This window comes from Perissodus microlepis, chromosome 15 (genome assembly GCF_051167445.1).
Source record: "Perissodus microlepis isolate ML-2025 ecotype Zambia chromosome 15, ASM5116744v1, whole genome shotgun sequence".
Classification (NCBI taxonomy): domain Eukaryota; kingdom Metazoa; phylum Chordata; class Actinopteri; order Cichliformes; family Cichlidae; genus Perissodus; species Perissodus microlepis.
Genome location: NC_140475.1, coordinates 13,872,821 through 13,889,439, shown reverse-complemented (window position 1 = coordinate 13,889,439; position 16,619 = coordinate 13,872,821). Strand labels below are relative to the sequence as shown.

The window sequence follows — 16,619 nt, the reverse complement described above, 5'->3', positions numbered from 1 at the left end:
TTTGTGCTGATCATTCATACTTCTCACACCCGAACAACAGGAGCAGTTAAACTTTTTTTTATGGACACTTGATGTTTTTGTTTTGTTTTTTCATCATGTCAGATTTTTGCTGGTATTTTATTAAATCCATTTTTTTCCCGAGCCTTTGCCTGCAACACAAGCCCAAACTGATGCACCCCTATATTTAACAGTTGAGGAGGGCTATTCTCTTCATAAAATTCTTCTTTCCTGAATATTTGTTTCCTCATAGTCACTGCAAAAAATATATATTTTCCACTTCAGTCTCGTTTCGAGGTGGTAATGCCTCTTCCGTGACGCTGATTTGTGCCGATGGCGTATCGTTGTAAAATGGTACAATCTTTCTGGTAGTATTCTGCAGTCAAACAGGAGTACACCCTAGAAGAAACACTGGCTTGGTTGTCTCTGGGGGCAGCCAAACTTTTGCTGTGTGATAATTAAACTTTTTGCAGTTCACAAGGAAAATTAAACATAGATGTTTAAATTTCAAATGCCTGCCTTTTGGCAATTAGTTTGTAGAATTTGCCAACATAACTGGAGTAACGGGTCAAAGGAGGAGCCGTTCCTGTCAACATAACCTAATAATTGATTTGTACTGACCTGACAGGTCACCTAAACAAGAGCAACACGTGAAGTGTAACTGTCTGTACTCCACTTGATAACGTCTCTGCTGCACTTTTTAACTCCCTTTCCCTGCTTTTCTCTGCATTTTGTTCCCATCAGTTATAACTAGTTTGCATTATTTCCCTTTTTTTCTAACTGCTGTAGTCAGTCATCTGTAAAATTTAGCTCCACTTTGTGACACGGCATATTTACTTCCCATAAAGACACCAGTGTGTTCTGAGGGGGAAGTGCTTGCTGCACAGTAACAGCAGACAGGACTGCGACCTTAGCAGTCAAATATGCTGCACTGCTCCACGTCAGCTTTGCTTTGCAGCTCAGACTGCTGGTCTCCTCTGTTTTACATTTGACAAGCCTGTTCCGAGTATTAGCTTAAGGGAAAGCACTTTTTCACACCCTCATCTTAAGTTTTGCAGTCCCGTTAACTTAATTTGATTCCCAGTGTCAGTTGTTGTTTTCAATTTCTTCGTTGTGTAGTGATGGAAGAAGCAGGTTGAGGACATGTTGAGACTGGCTTGTGTTTTGCTCTCTCTGCTTTTTTTTTTTTTTTTTTTTTTTTTTCCTAGAAGGAACACAGGTTGGAAGGCTTCACATCGCTGTAATGTTTGAGTCATATCCAAAACTGTAATAACAAGAAGCAAGAAGTTGAGTGTAGGTTCGATAAATCGGCCTTACACACATCACTTAATTTATTTTATTGTCTTTGTGATTATGAGCAGGTGAGCACAGACTTGACCCTGCTTAATGCAACTAAATACTCACCCACATGCACCCTGCAGCTGACTCCCAAATTTAATCGCATGTCTGGCATTCCCTCCCCCATCTGTCGTCCCCCGCTTTCCCGTCTATTTTTTTTCCTCTTGCCTTTTCCATTAGAACTAAAAGTAACAACAACAGTAAGAGTTCGCTGATAGAAAAACATGTTATGAAAGATTAGCTGTAGAGGTGAAAATGTTTCCTTTGCTATGACTCACAAACATAGCTGCCAGCCAAGTTCTGTCAAACAGGGACTTCAGCTGGTACTCCACCAGTCGTTTTGGCAGGTAACCAGCCCTAATTTGCATGCTTTGGTGTTTTATTAAAAAAATCCAGGGAAACCTTCTGATTACAGATACGGTCTTAAAGCGGAAAAATCAGGATGATCTCAGCTATTGAAGTGTCAGTGAACTTTTTTGGATGACTGATTTTATCCAGTTCTTCTCACTTTCTGCGTTTGTGTTTCTTCCCTGGCAGCTAATAAACGTAAAGGCTTGCAGTGGGTTATAGACATGACCATAGCGTACCCCAAAGCAAGACCGATGGACATCCAGACCTGGATCTTTGGCTACAGGCCTCCTACAGTCACACATGTACATTACAGGTAAGAATGAAATGTTGGATTGTTATACTCTCCATTTACCTTTAGCATTTTCACATGAGATACAGGGAACAGTAAACTAATCTGTCACATTCACAGGAGGGAAAACAGAACCACAATGCAAATGTACTTTGCAGCACGCATGCAGCAAAGACTTTGTCGCATGAAAATCACGTTACATCACAAAATCAGACTGAGCAATGTAGGGAGAGGCCATGTTGCTGAATCTTGAACATGTTAGTTACTTGTTAATTGAAGTGCTGTTGTCATATGCACACTGCACAGTTGTTACACTATTTTGTCAGTCTCCCTTCTGCCAGTGCAGTTATAAAAATCCTAATACGCATATTAACACTAAAATAAATACAAAGTTACGTCTGTGTCGGCAGAGAGAGTTGATCAGCCACAGTGTTACTGTGCTTGTTGTGCTTTCAGGTCATTATTTAAGGTCAGTTCTGTCATTCAGGTCACATAGGCCGCCTCCTTATGTCTTTTCAGCAAACAAAAGTTGTTTTTTTCTTTTTTAACAAAATAAAAATAAGCTTGAAATCAAGTCACTTCAGCTATAAACGCACTGGTATCAGACATTTAATGTCTATCTTAAGATGTTCAGGGATTTTTATTTATTTATTTCCCTAAAGCTATTAAATTTGCTGACTTATCTCATCAGGCTGCTGTTCACATTTTTTCTTGGGTTTTTTTGTGTTGTTTTTTTTTATTTTTAAAGTGTGAAAGGGTTAGGGAACTTTAAAAAATAAAACCTTAAAACTAACAGCCAGAAGAATGTTAGCATTCAGATCCAGTTGTACCTGTTCAGCTGTTATCCATCCACTTGTGATTGTAAATTTGAGAGCATTGAATTTCACATTGTTTTTTTGTGTGTATTGTAAGTTGTGTATTTTGTAATACTCTTTACTCTTCACTTTGGGTAAAGAGTATTACGTATTTACTCCCTGTAGAAAGTAGTTTGTTGCACCACCTTTGTATTACTTTTGTATTATTCTGTATTAGCACCTTCAGAATTAACAGTTGCAATCGTGTACATTAACTTTTTATATGCTCACACATCATGCAAATCCCCAATTTAGTAAAGAAAACTGTTGTCCGTGTTTCCACTGTAGAAACAAGTACAGGTGCAAATGTACACCTGTTCATGTTTGCATTTGCTGCCTGATGGAAGTCAGCCTGCCTGTCTGGTTTGGGTCAGATGCTGCCCTTTATCATCACTCTGAACCTGAGGCCTCGCTGCTAGCATGGTCTTTGCAGGTGCTTGTACAGCTTTGATGTAGCATTGGCAGCTGAGCATGTTTTGCTCTTTACTGTCACATTCTTGACCCTTCGTTCTTTACTTCTCATCATTCTTTGAGTGTTGTAGCTGGTGCTCTTATTTTAGTCCCGACTCCCACATAAACTCATGTCAAGCAAGTGTTTTGAGAGGTTTATTTCTTTCTCTTTTTTCCCATTTTTTTGGGGGAGGGTCCAGCCATCATACAGATAATAATGAACTTAAGCTGGTTGCATGTTCAACTCTGTTTGGATTGTCACTAACTGGCTTGCAGGTGGCTTGTGCTGATTTCTTTTCCTACTAAAGATAGGAAATCAACTCTTTGGTGTCTTTTTACACCGAATTATGCTCACTGTTCTCACTTTAAAGAAGTGCAGTATGCACCAAAAGTGACATCACAGCTACTGGTACACATACCACTTGTGCGTCTTTTCGACTGGTTGTTCACATTTCAATTTTGAGCTCGTCCTGATGAAGGATTGCTCAGCTTAAACCGCATCGAGGAGTCGACCTATCCACAATGCACAAATGAAACTTGCACACAATTACCACCTGATGGATCTTCACCCAAATTGTGCTCGAGGTTAAATTTGTCATTTAATGTGCAATAACCTGTGAAATGTGATGAATTGTGAGCTGGATGAAGTATTACGTCTTTCTGGTTGTAAATTGGAAAACATGTCTTAGTTGGAGGCACGAGTGTGTGATCGAGTTGGTCTTTATTGCCACTTAAATGTCATTTTAGTACAGAAGCTCAGAGATTGTCAAATTACAGGGAGGGGGGACTACTGCAGAAAAGGTGAGAGGTTCTGGAAAAAGATGTGAGAGAGACAAAAGCAGTCTCTTTGGTTTCTGTTTAGACTTTATCTGTTTCTGTGCCGCTGCTGATGCGTAAGCGTTTTTTCTGAGAGGTGGCACTCATCAATCAGGAGAAGACTGCAGTGAGTCTGCTGCACCTCAAGCGACAGGATAAATGGTTACAGGGCTGTGGCGAAATCACAGGTGGCACACGCAACCACGAATGTGGTGACTATAAACTCGGATTTACTCTCTTTTCTTCAGCAGCAACAAAGCAGCTGCAGCTGCACCAACCCAACGTTGCCTTTCCGTTTTTACCTCACAGTATGCTAATAGTGATGCCTTTAGCAAATGTTTATATTGTAATATTAGTGAGATAATATTTTAGCAAAGTGTCAGGAATAGTCTGGCCATCCTAATACACACCTGTAGACATAGGACACTGAGCATTAGTATTCACTGGACATGCTCTGCCAATGTAAACGGGAAGCAGGAGGTTGGTTGCTTAGACAAAACAGGAAGAAGAGCAATGAGTACAAGACTAGTGATTACTTTGCTTGGACCACCAATTAAGTGGAGCCTATATGCAAAGGCAGTCATGTTGGCAGAAAACCTGTTAACGTTGGGAATCATTGCAAAGCAAATATGGTGACACATTAGTGCAGTATGAGCAGCATTATGGGATCATTATGGGAAAGCAGCACACACAAGTGGGATGAATTCACAGATGGTATGTGAGCCTTGATATAATAATGTTTTGGCTTAATTTGTGTGACTGATAAGATCTAATCAGGAAATGAATGTGGGTGTGTGCTTCATAGTTTCCAAAAGTCCCCAGTTCTGCCCTTTTGAGACTAAATTATAATTCAAATTATAGCTGAAACTGGGTCAGCAGCATTTTTAAAAAGTCTCAGTTTTAGGGTTCCTAAAACCCCTTCTAGTGTGGACATTGGGTTTAATACTACTGTGGATGTGTCTCATGAATTTTAAATATTCTTGGGATTAGCGGAAGTAGTTTTCCCTTGCGAGGCAGGTTCAGCCACTGCTGTAAAATTCTGACATTAAAGAATTAAAAGATGCCTTCAGTTTTCACCCTTCATACCTGTCTGATTTGGCTTCTGGCTGAACCTTTTGTAGCAGCATAAAAACAAACAAAAAACAGATCAGACTTTATATGTTTGCTCTTTAACGACTGCCTAAGATTTGCTTTGTATACTTGCTTTTTTTTCCAGTATTTGGAGTAAATATGTGCCAGTACCTGTCTATGATAGGCTTTAGTATATGTGAAATATTGAGAAAATCAGGATCTGATGTCCGGGTGTTAAAAAATACATAATCTGGAAAAACAAAATGTAGAAATAAGCTACAGTATATGGCTGCCATCTTAAGAATATTCCTCTTCGTATGCAGGTGTCACTCCACGTTGTCCTGCTCTCTTTGCCCTTCAGATTCTCCTCTCTATTGCTTTTCTATCCACTTGAGGATAAAGTGAAGGTGGGCCAGGATTAGATTTTCTGTAGACTGTGTTCAAGATGAATATAATCCCCTAGGGTAGATCAGAAAAGATGTATCCAGGCATCAAAGCAGTAGTCATCAGGTAGAAGTCATAGTGAGCCTAAATGTTGCCTTGAACAACCTCCTCAAACAGCTCAGGTGTGTGTCTACACCTCGGTGTGATAGAGGTTGATTTATGAACCCTGGCCCATTGCCCCCTCTCTAGAGAGGCCCCTCTGCCCACTTTGTCTGCGACTAAGAATTCATCAGCGCTGTAATTAGAGGGGATGCTGGATTCTCTTCCCCACCTCCGAGACTCTCTAATCAGCCGTCGATACAATCAGCTTCCCCTGTTCTGTCAGCATCTCTGCAGCCAGGGGATGAACAAGAAGCCACCCGACTACAGTTGTTCCCGTTACAAGCGTGCGCACTCAGTTCCATGCCGTGCAGACAGTGCTGATCATAGACAACTTAGGCCCATGCTGGTACAGGTGCAGAGTCAACAAGAGGATTAATCTCCTTGCTGATCAAGGGAGCGCTGTAGGGGAGTGAGCAATGCGATGCACTTTGGTGATGCGAATAGGAGACGCGGGTGGACAAGTGCCACCCTACAGCGGTGTTTCTGCTGGGTCATTTAAGAGGAATATTTATTGTGAGAGTAGCATTTAATCACTGTCATGGCTACAAATAATTCAGAATAAGGAATATCGTGAAAGATATCGTTTTTATTTTTTGTAATTCTTGGCTCTGAAATATTCCACTGAGAGCAGATATCCCTAAAATGGTCATCTTGGGCACAAACCTCTGAGGAGCTGCGCCAAGTCAAAGTATAAGATATAAAAGGATTATTTTTAAACTTTGATGGTAGCTTTGCATGATTCGGAGTACAAAAATAAAATATGGTGCTGGAAATAAGCCCATCTCCACTTGATACTCATGCAGGATTCTAGAGGGATTACATGGACTGATGAGTATTTTCCCTCCATAACACTAAACACCTTGAGTCATATTTTAACAAGGATAGTCAAAATCAAAGCTGGTAGTACAGTTGAACTAAAATAAATGAAGAAATGTAGTTTACTTAATGCTTACTCAATGGAGCTAGTAATTAACACAATGGGGTTCCTTTAAGAAGTAGTCCTTGATGCTTGACTGTTGGTGTAGTGAAGGTAGGTTAACACCTGCCTTTAAGTAATGGTGTATGCAAACAGTGGCATTTTAGATGGCGATGAGAGTAAGGGCGGTCAAATGTTAAACAGTTGCTAAAACAATGTAGAAAAATATAAATGTTTAATCGTGTAGTGCCCTCATAACCCTATGGATCAGACTTCCAGATTATATAGCCCACAGGCCACATTTTGTCCTTTAATTGTGAGGTCAGAGGTTAGAGTACCCATTAACTTGCTTATTTCAGCCTCCAAAAGTTCTTGTTTTTAATTTGTTTTTTGGGGGGTGATGATAAGTTTTGTATGAAATAGCAATACAACTTTAGTAATGTTTATTTCCAAGGCAACTGGTATTTTTTTAAATGTACGTATGTAGATGCGTGCAAGTGAATGCACCTTCACTGTAAATGCCTTGGAACCAACATTCATAAGATGTTTGCTAGCCCTGAAAGATGTCAACTTAAATTAAGAAAACAAACAGTAATGCAGAAGTCAGTGGTGAAGCTGTGTGTTTTGTTTGTCTACTCTTACCAGTAGTAGTTTATAACATTAATACTGAACAGACTTGAGTTCGTTGTATCGGTGCGGCCTTCCACAGTTTCTAATGTGGCCCCCTTTGGGAAAATTAATCGCCCACCGTTGCTGTGCTATTATGCTGCCTTGTGAATTGCTCATTTTATGCCAAAAGATGATCCATAGACATCAGATACAGAGTAAGCGGCTGTGACACCAAGTTGAAAGTCATCCGTAGGATTATCATGATTCAGCAGGGAGACTGTTTGAGAGAGAGATTTCTGACTGTCCACTCAGCTTAGTAAAAGAGTGATTTCACCCATTTAGCGGGTCGTGTTATGTTTTTTGCATACACCCCCGTCCCACAAGCAAAAAACCCATTAACTCAATACCACAGCAGCATAAAAATGGTTTGTTGTTTCTCTCTTTTTGAGATGCTGGGTATTTTTAGTTTTCCTCTAGTTATTTCCAGCTTTCTAAGCGTGAGATATGTATGTCAGCTAGATGTTTGCTGTAGTTTGGGTGCATTCAGGTCCAGCTGTTACAGAAGGCAGGTCGTGTTGATGCGTCGGGGATCCTGCAGTTAACCGCTTCAGCCTGACTGTTTCTGTGTTAACTGAGCTTCATTATAAGCTGCCGTCTTCCTCCCGTGTTATCGTTTTAAGGGGGCTCCAAAGGTGCTGGCTACCCTCTGAGCTTCAGCTACACAACGGGCAGCTGAATTTTGGGTAATGATGTAGATGGATCCATGTTGAACACCTCTGCTTCCCTATTCCAGTCCTCATCCCTCAACTCCACCCTCCCTCGCTGTGTCTCCTGCCCTCTCTCCGTATAATCTCAGCCTCCCAGATTGCGGCATCATAAGCTCTCTGTGAATGGCAGATGGGAGAGCTAGGTGGGTGTACAGAGGCCGAACGAGGGCAGTGGTGGGTGTTAAATATGGTGAAATCCTTCTTTCTAAATGTACCTTGTCCTCCTTTTTTTTTTTTTTTTGGCTGCTGTGTACATTTCTGAAAGCTGCTGTTTAGAAAATATCTGAAAGGTGACATGATTTACGGATTCGGGAGTCTGCCTGGTCATCACATGGGTGCTTTTGAGCCACACACCTGGATTTCCAGACTCACATAGAAGTGTTGAGCTTGCAAACTGCACATATAGCTTTGTTAAAATATATGACACATTCCCCCCTCTGAGCCCTTACATATTACATACACGCTGTGTGCTAATTAATGTCCCAACATTACTCTCAGGATCAGTACGTCTCATGTGTCTTACCTGTAACAGTATGAGTGTTTTGTGATTATAGATTGCATGTTGCAATAAAAAAAAAACAGGAGTAGAAGGCATAGTTTTATTTCCTAAAGCTTAGGGTCTTCAAAGGGCTAGTGTTGCTATAGAAACCCATTAAAGGAAGCATCCCCCACCCGTGTTTGCTCCACTCGATAGTGAACCCTCGTCCAGAGGCTCATTAGCAGAGTAGTCAGATATTTCAGTAGAATTAGCAATGCCTCAATGGAAAATGGTCCTGCATTTGTTAACATCTAAAGCTTCTCTTCTTCTTCATGCGTATCAGCTTCTCACCAGTGCTTCTCATGTTTTTGGCTGAAAGTTGTTCTGTTACCAGTGATTAGACACGCAATATTACTTGACTGGTTGGTCATTGTGCAAAATTGAGACGTCACCACTGCTGGATGAACATTGATAATTGTGCTTCAGGCTGCACTGGACTAGCTGCTTTCATCTCATGAAGAAGAATGTACCTCTGAGATTAGAGAGGTGGCGAGGGGTTTTTTGTTTTTATTTATTTTCCCTCTTTCCAGACAGTTTCTATTAACCCTTCTTCACTTCCCGGCCTTTTGTGAAGCTTTAAATGAAATTAAACCCAGTGAGTTTTAAGTATTGTAAATTTAAAATTAGAAAAGGGAAACACTGGGATTTTATCAGCACTCGTTATTGACAGAGTTGAGGTGTCTGATGCAAATATGCAGCTTGGGGCATAGCCACATTTAGATTTTTATTTTATTTTTTATTTGTTTTTTTATAAATAAGAGTTTTTGTGTTTCATGTCGCTCTGTCAGTTGCTGGGAATGTTTTGATGTGTGAATAATATAGTGGATTAAAAAGGCCTATATTTACCTCAGATACCTGAATATTTACGTCATGCAGTATGATATAATATGAACTACAGAAGTAGTTCATATTGGGAAACCTTAAAGGAACTTAAGTGCTTTATTTTACTGTATTTGTGTGTGTGTGTGTGTGTGTGTGTGTGTGTGTGTGTGTGTGTGTGTGTCCTAGTTAAAATGACCTTTATGAATCCGCATAAATAACAGGATGTTCTGACATCTGTGTTGTGACCGTTAAGTTAGTTCAGGACTGGTGCCACGTCTACGTTTGACAGTGGTTTTAATGCCCTTACTCTTAACCTTTGCAGTGATAACAGGTCGATGCTCCCCTGATGGCCCTTAATCTCTGCAAGACAAGAGCAGTAGTCTGTCGAGGGGGTGTGTGGTCACTTTAACAAGGTGAAACTTTGATCTTGCCACGTGGATGCAAAAGATCAAAGTTGAGACAAAAACATGACAGTGTTTGTTGGTAACTGTTTAACATGCTTGGGTTAAGGAAATAAAAATTTGGGCCTCAAGTTGATGTTTCTGTTCGTACAGTTTCAGCTGCTATGGGGAAATCATGCTGCTACTGAGGCTTAATACTGAAGACGTGGTGCGTCTTTGTGTACTGAATCGGAAAACAACTTTACAAAATAAGTGGTCAGTCGTGGCACATTGCTGCCCCTCTCTGAGCCTGGCTCTGCCAGAGGTCTCTTCCTGTTAAAAGAGAGTTTTTCCTTCCTACTGTGACCAAGTGTTTGTTCATAGGAGGTCGTCTGATTGTTGTATTATCGTAGGGTCTTTACCTTACAGTTTAAAGCGCCTCGAGGCGACTGTCGTTATGATTTGGTGCTATATGAATAAAGCTCAACTGAATTGAACTGAGTTAAAAGTATTGTGAATTAGTTTTATATGTGAAGGAAAAAGTACCATTCCTCCCTCTTCCTGTGGTCTTTTTATATCTGTTTTGGTCGTGCCTCTTGATGCCAGCATCAAACCATTTCCTCCAGTACAGACAGTCTTGAGACGGAGAGGAAGCAGATTAAAGACTAAATGGAGCAATTAACGAGCACACTCCTACCATCCCTCAACTTCTCTCTGATTGCAGATAAGGGCTTCTTGGTGTTTCACAAGCAGCGACCCTTAGGATTCTCAGAGAGCATGCGTGTGGTTTGCTTTGGGATTGGCATCGACCTCGAGGAAATCACATGACCGCTGTTGTGGTGTGTTGTTGTAGCATAGTAGAAATAAAACACTTGAGTTGTTGTTTCATCTCGTGCAGTCTACCTTCACTCTTCAGGAAGATTGATAGTTTGAAATCAGAGGCGGCAGGTTTTTTGCATGCTGTTGAAAACATTTATCTATATGAGAAAGATACAGGCTTTTTTTTTCTTTTTTCTTTTTGTCCCTGAGCTACGCTGGCCAGTAATCTTAATATTCACCTTCTGCACTGTTGTGCCCAAGAGCAGATCTCCCAGACATAGTCTTTATTTCCCGAGATTTCACAGCCGGAGATTTAGGACCTTATAGAGTCCCCAAACAATGACTGGCTTCGCTCCAAAGAGTCTTGTCGAGTGGACAGGCTTTTACAGCCACTGTCCAAATTTAATTAGCTTCCTACGCCGTTTCAGAGTGGAAACAGTATCTCAAGAATAAGAGCTGTACAGAAGCTAAATGACTCAATCAAGACAGTAAATATGAAGGCCTTAAAGCTTCTTATTTACACTGTTTATTACCCTGATTTGTTTTCCTGACGAATAAACACGTGCACATCAATCCAAGAAAATTATGCTATTAAAATTGGTAATTTATTCACCGAAGTCCTGAAAATGACTGCAGTAGTTTGTACATCACATGTCAGTGAGGATCTATGTCCTCTGCTGCCCGTAGCGCAGGTCAGCACGCTGTAAAAGCCTGACGTTGAAGGTTATTGACAGGAGAAACTGCTGCTCTCCCCCAGCTGTCTGTCCGTTCGCCAGAGTTTCAGGTTAACAAGCGAGTCGGTGCCAAGTGGGTTAGGGTGGAAATGAGAGCGCAGCCGTGGCCCCGCGCCAACACATCACCGCCGGTTCTTTGCTTCCGCCGCCACCGTTGTTGTACGCTGTAACACGTGGTGCTGAAACTGCACACAGCAGATACAAACACCACCATACTCTGTTTCTCTCTCAGCACAACATTGGCACAGCAGAGCAGCGTTTCATTTTTCACACCACTGCAAACACAGCGGAGCATTGTTAGAGAGCGCTCGGCTCGTCCTCCGGCAGCCGCTGTAATGATGCGACCCGTAGGTGCAGCAATGCACTGATTGATCGGTCTGTTTGTTTCCTGTGAGTGAGACCATGATGATGATGATGATGATGATGTTCACAACTTTAAAACATCAGCAGCCAGCAGAGTTGTGGCCCTCATCGCTAACCTAAAAATTTCTTCTTACCTAAAATTTAAATCCTTAACTTTTAGAGATTTATATTTTTCAGTGTCACATGCTCTTATATTATAGCCCCAAAAGCTGTCTGTGTAAGGGGATTCTTGCTAATTTACCAGCTATTAAAAATGTCTATACTCTAAATCCATCTTTACTCTGTAAAGATGGATTTAGAGTATAGACAAATGCTGCATACTGTGCATGGATAGTTTAGAGGTTTTTAAATGTTCACTTTTAGAGGACATTTTCTGAAAGACCTATAAAGTTGTTTCTAGTATTTCCCCACAACTTTAAGTGGGCGGGGTACCCAGGTCTATTTTGACCTCATTTCACCTTTTTAAAAAATAATTTATTATTTTTATTATTATTATTATTATTATTAGTTTTGTATCTGTCAGGGAGAATAATGTTGTCAGATCAGGTTACTAGTAGCAAATCCCCCGTTTTCTGAAGTCCTGCTTTGAAGCCTCAGGTTAGGCCAGTGGTTCCCAAACTTTTTTTTTGCTAGACCCCCCTTTGCTTTACAAGAAGTCGTTATAAGAAGTGTTTGTGAACTAAAAATCAAGAATGCGGGATTCTGTTTGTCCGTGATTACCCAGCGCCTGCTCCCGACGCAGGGAAAACCAATTCTGCACTTGTGCAGGTGAAGCCAAAGGGAATATTTGCTTCACCATATTTTTTTAGTCTTTGGCTTAGAATGAAGATGGTTTGGAAACATATTTGGCGATGCTTCATCTCCTGCTTTGCGTTTGTGTGGGAGCCAAAGACCTTCTTAGTCTGAGGTGATGGTGCTACCCACTGTGCCACTGTACTGTTGGAGAAAGAAAAAGCCACTTAACCTGAAAGATAAATGATCATGATGGTTACTTAGAGCTGTAATTAGAAAATATTCTTGCAGCTGGTGTGAGATGCAAATGAAGCGTCAGTTGGTTTCTGAGCAGGAAATGAAACCAGTGAACATCCCATAAACTGAGTGATTTGGTTTGTCAGTGGTTTATCTGGAGCCACTTCTGCAGATGTGGTTATGGCCATTGTTCGCCAAACAAACCAGGCTGATAAAGCAGAGAAAGCAGCTGATACAGGCAGAGTGTGTTCTATCTAAGCATGCGTGTTGTGGGGTTTTTTTGTGTGTTTTTTTTGTTTTTGTTTTTTTTGTGGGTTTTTTTTGTTTGTGGGCCCGAACCAGCATCACCGCCTTCAACCTCAGCTCCTGCAGCTGCTCTGAACACCAACAAGATCCTGATTTGTGCATGAATATTTCAGCTGCAGGAAACCACTGTGGCAGCCACCTGCTACCCAACGCCCTAAACGTTCCAACCCTCTTGATAAGTGGCCCGAGTCGGTTTTTGTTTCCCTCTGCCACGGTTACAGCACTATTGGTTTACATTTTGGAGCATGAGAGCCCTTCAAAGGCATCCTATAGTGGAGCAGGTGTGAAAGACTCTCAAGCCTTGCATGGCTTTGCAAATCATAAATTAATTAATTCATTCGCTTTTATTTAATGATGCCACATTGATGATCATTACTGCAAAAAGGCAGTCAATTATCTGAAGATTGGGTGCATAAATAGCATCTATTAAAAGCACAAAAGTCAAAAATGGCCAACCATAAACTAAACTAGAAGCACTTAGTGGCTTTTGTTGTTATGGTGGTAACTCGCTTGATTTCTGTACTGTTATTAAAAGATAATAATGTTCCTATTGCGTTCAGTCTCTTAGTTTCTCTTTTCTTAGTGCTCAGACAAAGCCTCAGTGCTGTTGGCTCCTATGACACATCAGTAACAAGGAGGAGACCTGATACCTGCAAACACAGGAGGAGAAGCTTCGAGGAACGTCTTGCTTTGGCCTCTAATCACCCGATCAGGTTTCCACAGCAGTTCTGGGCAGGCTGAGCCGTTCAGGGGGCCCAATGTAGCTGTTGGTCAAAAGCTGTTTTATCTTCAAAAGTTCAGCTCTGTTAGAGCCTTTAACGGATGAAAGTGGTTGACTTGAGTCAGCTTTAACTTGAATTTTAACAGGCGTTTCTTGCTGGCAGGGACATAAAAGTTGGTCTGCTTAGACAGGATCTTGTTCAGAGCAACACCCACACCGTGAACTGCTGGATAATGAGCAGGAGTGTCTATAGACATGCGCTTGAAGTATATAAACCAGACGAGGGAGCATGTGCGCAATCACCAGCTCCTGTCCTTCTCGTTTGTGGGGCAAGCAGGCCGAGCCTTTCCCTCATTTGGTCATACTGACGGTTTCAGTTCAAAGATCAAGTCTTTACTGCAGCGACTCTCCATCTTTGCATCAGTCCCTTTACACTGAGCCTTTTTAACCCATTACATTAAAAAAAAGAGACAAAAAATGCTCTGTGATAAGCATTTTTTCAAATTAAAAAAAATTACAAGTTCAACATTTTAAACTTGGAAATGGAAGGTTTCATGTGAGTGTTTGCTCTGGTTATTAAAAAGTCATAATTTCATTTAGAGTATCTTCTTATTCATTTTGTTGAGTAAGTCTGCAAGTAAAGATTATTTTATCAATTAAATCCCTTATTTCTTGTTTTGCTTGGTTGATTTAATAAATTCATCCAACTGAGGGGAACTAATTGATTCCTTTTGGCTTGATTACTAATAGATTAAACATTATCCAGGCTATTACTCGTCATTTTTCATTGTTTCTTTAATATTTATATTTGTATTCAGAGCCTCATGTGAATACTGATTCATTTAGTTGCACAGGTAATCGTCATGGCGATCATGTCTGCAGCAGGCCTTTTAGAAACGTGCCTCTTCTCTTCAGTTACATTTAAACGATGAACTCACAGGTCACATTTTAAATGATCGTTTTAGCATCATACTCGTTACTTGCTATTCCTTTCGTAAGATGCTTTTCTCAATGGCGCGGATGTACTTTTACTGCAAACATTATCCGGTCAGGAATATTGAGCGCAGAGGAAATGCTTTGTCTAAGGGAGGAGACTGTAACCTCTATTTGAAGGTGACCAGAGGCAGGCTGTGTGGGAGTGCAGCCTACTGGAGACCCCTTCTGGCTAGAGACGAGATTTCATCGGCACTTTTTATGCTGTTTAACAGTGACCGTTTTTATCAACCACCTACAGTTTGTGCAACGTCAGCCACCAAATCAGTCATTCAGTTTGTTCAGACACAGATTTCTCATCCAAAATTGAGTTTGAGCCATCTAGAAGTGATGAATTTATTAACGAAAAATAAAAAAAAAAAATTTTTTGTGATGTCTTCTTAAATGGGAATATTTTCTAGTTTTCTTCGTCTTCTAGGTTGTCACGTTTTTAGAGTGTTTAACAGCTGCTTAAAAACTTACAGAGAGGTTTTAATTAGTTTTAGTCCAGATCCATTCAGGTCTTCTTTAGTACATCTTTATTCTTCAGACACTTTTCCTATCATACCTTCATCAAGTCAGTTTTTGAGGTACAGAAACAGTTACTTTCAGTTTGAATTCAAAATGATGTGTAAGCAATATATCGAAGGCTTTGCTGATCTTACAAGATCAACATTTTGTTTTGCTAACATTCAACTTGGATCCTTCTTTATTGTGAGTGTGCGAGTGAGGGGGAGGGTGCCAGTGAAAGTCTGAGAACCACTACGCGAAGTTTTACAAAGGGAATGCTTGAATATAAATATTCATGACCACTGAAAACATCTCACAAGTGATTCACAGTGATTTGAGTCATTTCAAGGCAAAAATGTATCAAATCTCTACCAGGCTCTGCTCTCCTAATGTGAGAAATGGCTGTTTTCTTTGTTTTACATGATCATAAAATTAAAAGCATTTATCAAAAGAAGCATTATAAAGTGCGTCATGCAGACACATTTAAACATAATAAAGCATTAGAATGTGAATTTTGAAATTAGCTGTACAAGACTCAAGTGCAAGTACATGAGGAATATAACCATGTAAAGCTCAGTAGTCTAAAATAAATAAATAAATGCTCGATCACCTTTTTGTCAATACCTAAGGACCTCAGGCCGAGGCTTGGCGGGTAACAAATGCTGGCACCGTAACTATAAGTCCCTAGCATCTATATGCAAAGTTATAAAGTTATAAATGAAGAAACTACCAGATGATTAAAAAGTAACTGCAGTTTGCAGCTTTACTAGTTCCTCTGTATGGCTATAGATGAGTTGGAAGCTGAATTTCCAGGATTTAATAGTGTGGCTTCTCTGTGACTTACAAATGTAGCTTCTATGTTTGTTGAGAGCTGCACTGATCTAACTTTGTCAGTTTGAGGGGGGAAAAGGGACAGAGAGAAAATCTGACTTTCTCCTCCCACTCACTTTTGAGCGAGCTCAGTGAGTGGTCTGTCTGCTGTCGGGGGCTCCCTCAGCACTTCTGTCTCTCTGTGACACTCTGATGAGCTGGCCAGCTAATGAGTCCCCCCAAACAAGCTGAAGCTACAGCAAACACAGGCTGCTGTAATAGACGCCAGGTTGAAATGGACTGCTGTGCACAGGGTCCACAGCTGACTCCCTGGGATTTTGGACTGCAGCTTGCACGACAGATCAATCCAGACAGTTTTTGCTGAGTGAGACTCCAGAAACCCTTTTCTGTGTTTCATCTCTGTCTCTCCCTGACTGCCCGGCTCTTTTTTTTCTTTTTTTTTTCCTCAGGATGTACCCGATAAAAGAGGTTCCTGTGGAGGCTGAGGCCCTGACTGACTGGCTATATCAGAGGTTTGTGGAGAAAGAAGATCTACTGGCCCATTTCTACGACACAGGTATGTTACTGTGGTAAAATCAAACTGAAGTACTATGGTACTAGGGATGAACTGGTTCAGCTTTATCCAATACCACTGCTTTGACTTCAATTTA

At 40.8% G+C, this 16,619-nt stretch overlaps 1 protein-coding gene across 1 annotated transcript in view; it reads left to right on the top strand.

The window, feature by feature from the left end:
* lpgat1 (lysophosphatidylglycerol acyltransferase 1) overlaps nt 1-16,619 on the top strand; it is a 59,446-nt gene that overhangs the window by 37,869 nt on the left and 4,958 nt on the right. Inside the window, exons 6-7 of the mRNA XM_084952324.1 lie at nt 1,873-1,999; nt 16,419-16,525. Of these exons, the coding sequence (XP_084808450.1) occupies nt 1,873-1,999; nt 16,419-16,525 (234 nt within the window). The remainder of the gene's footprint in view (nt 1-1,872; nt 2,000-16,418; nt 16,526-16,619) is intronic.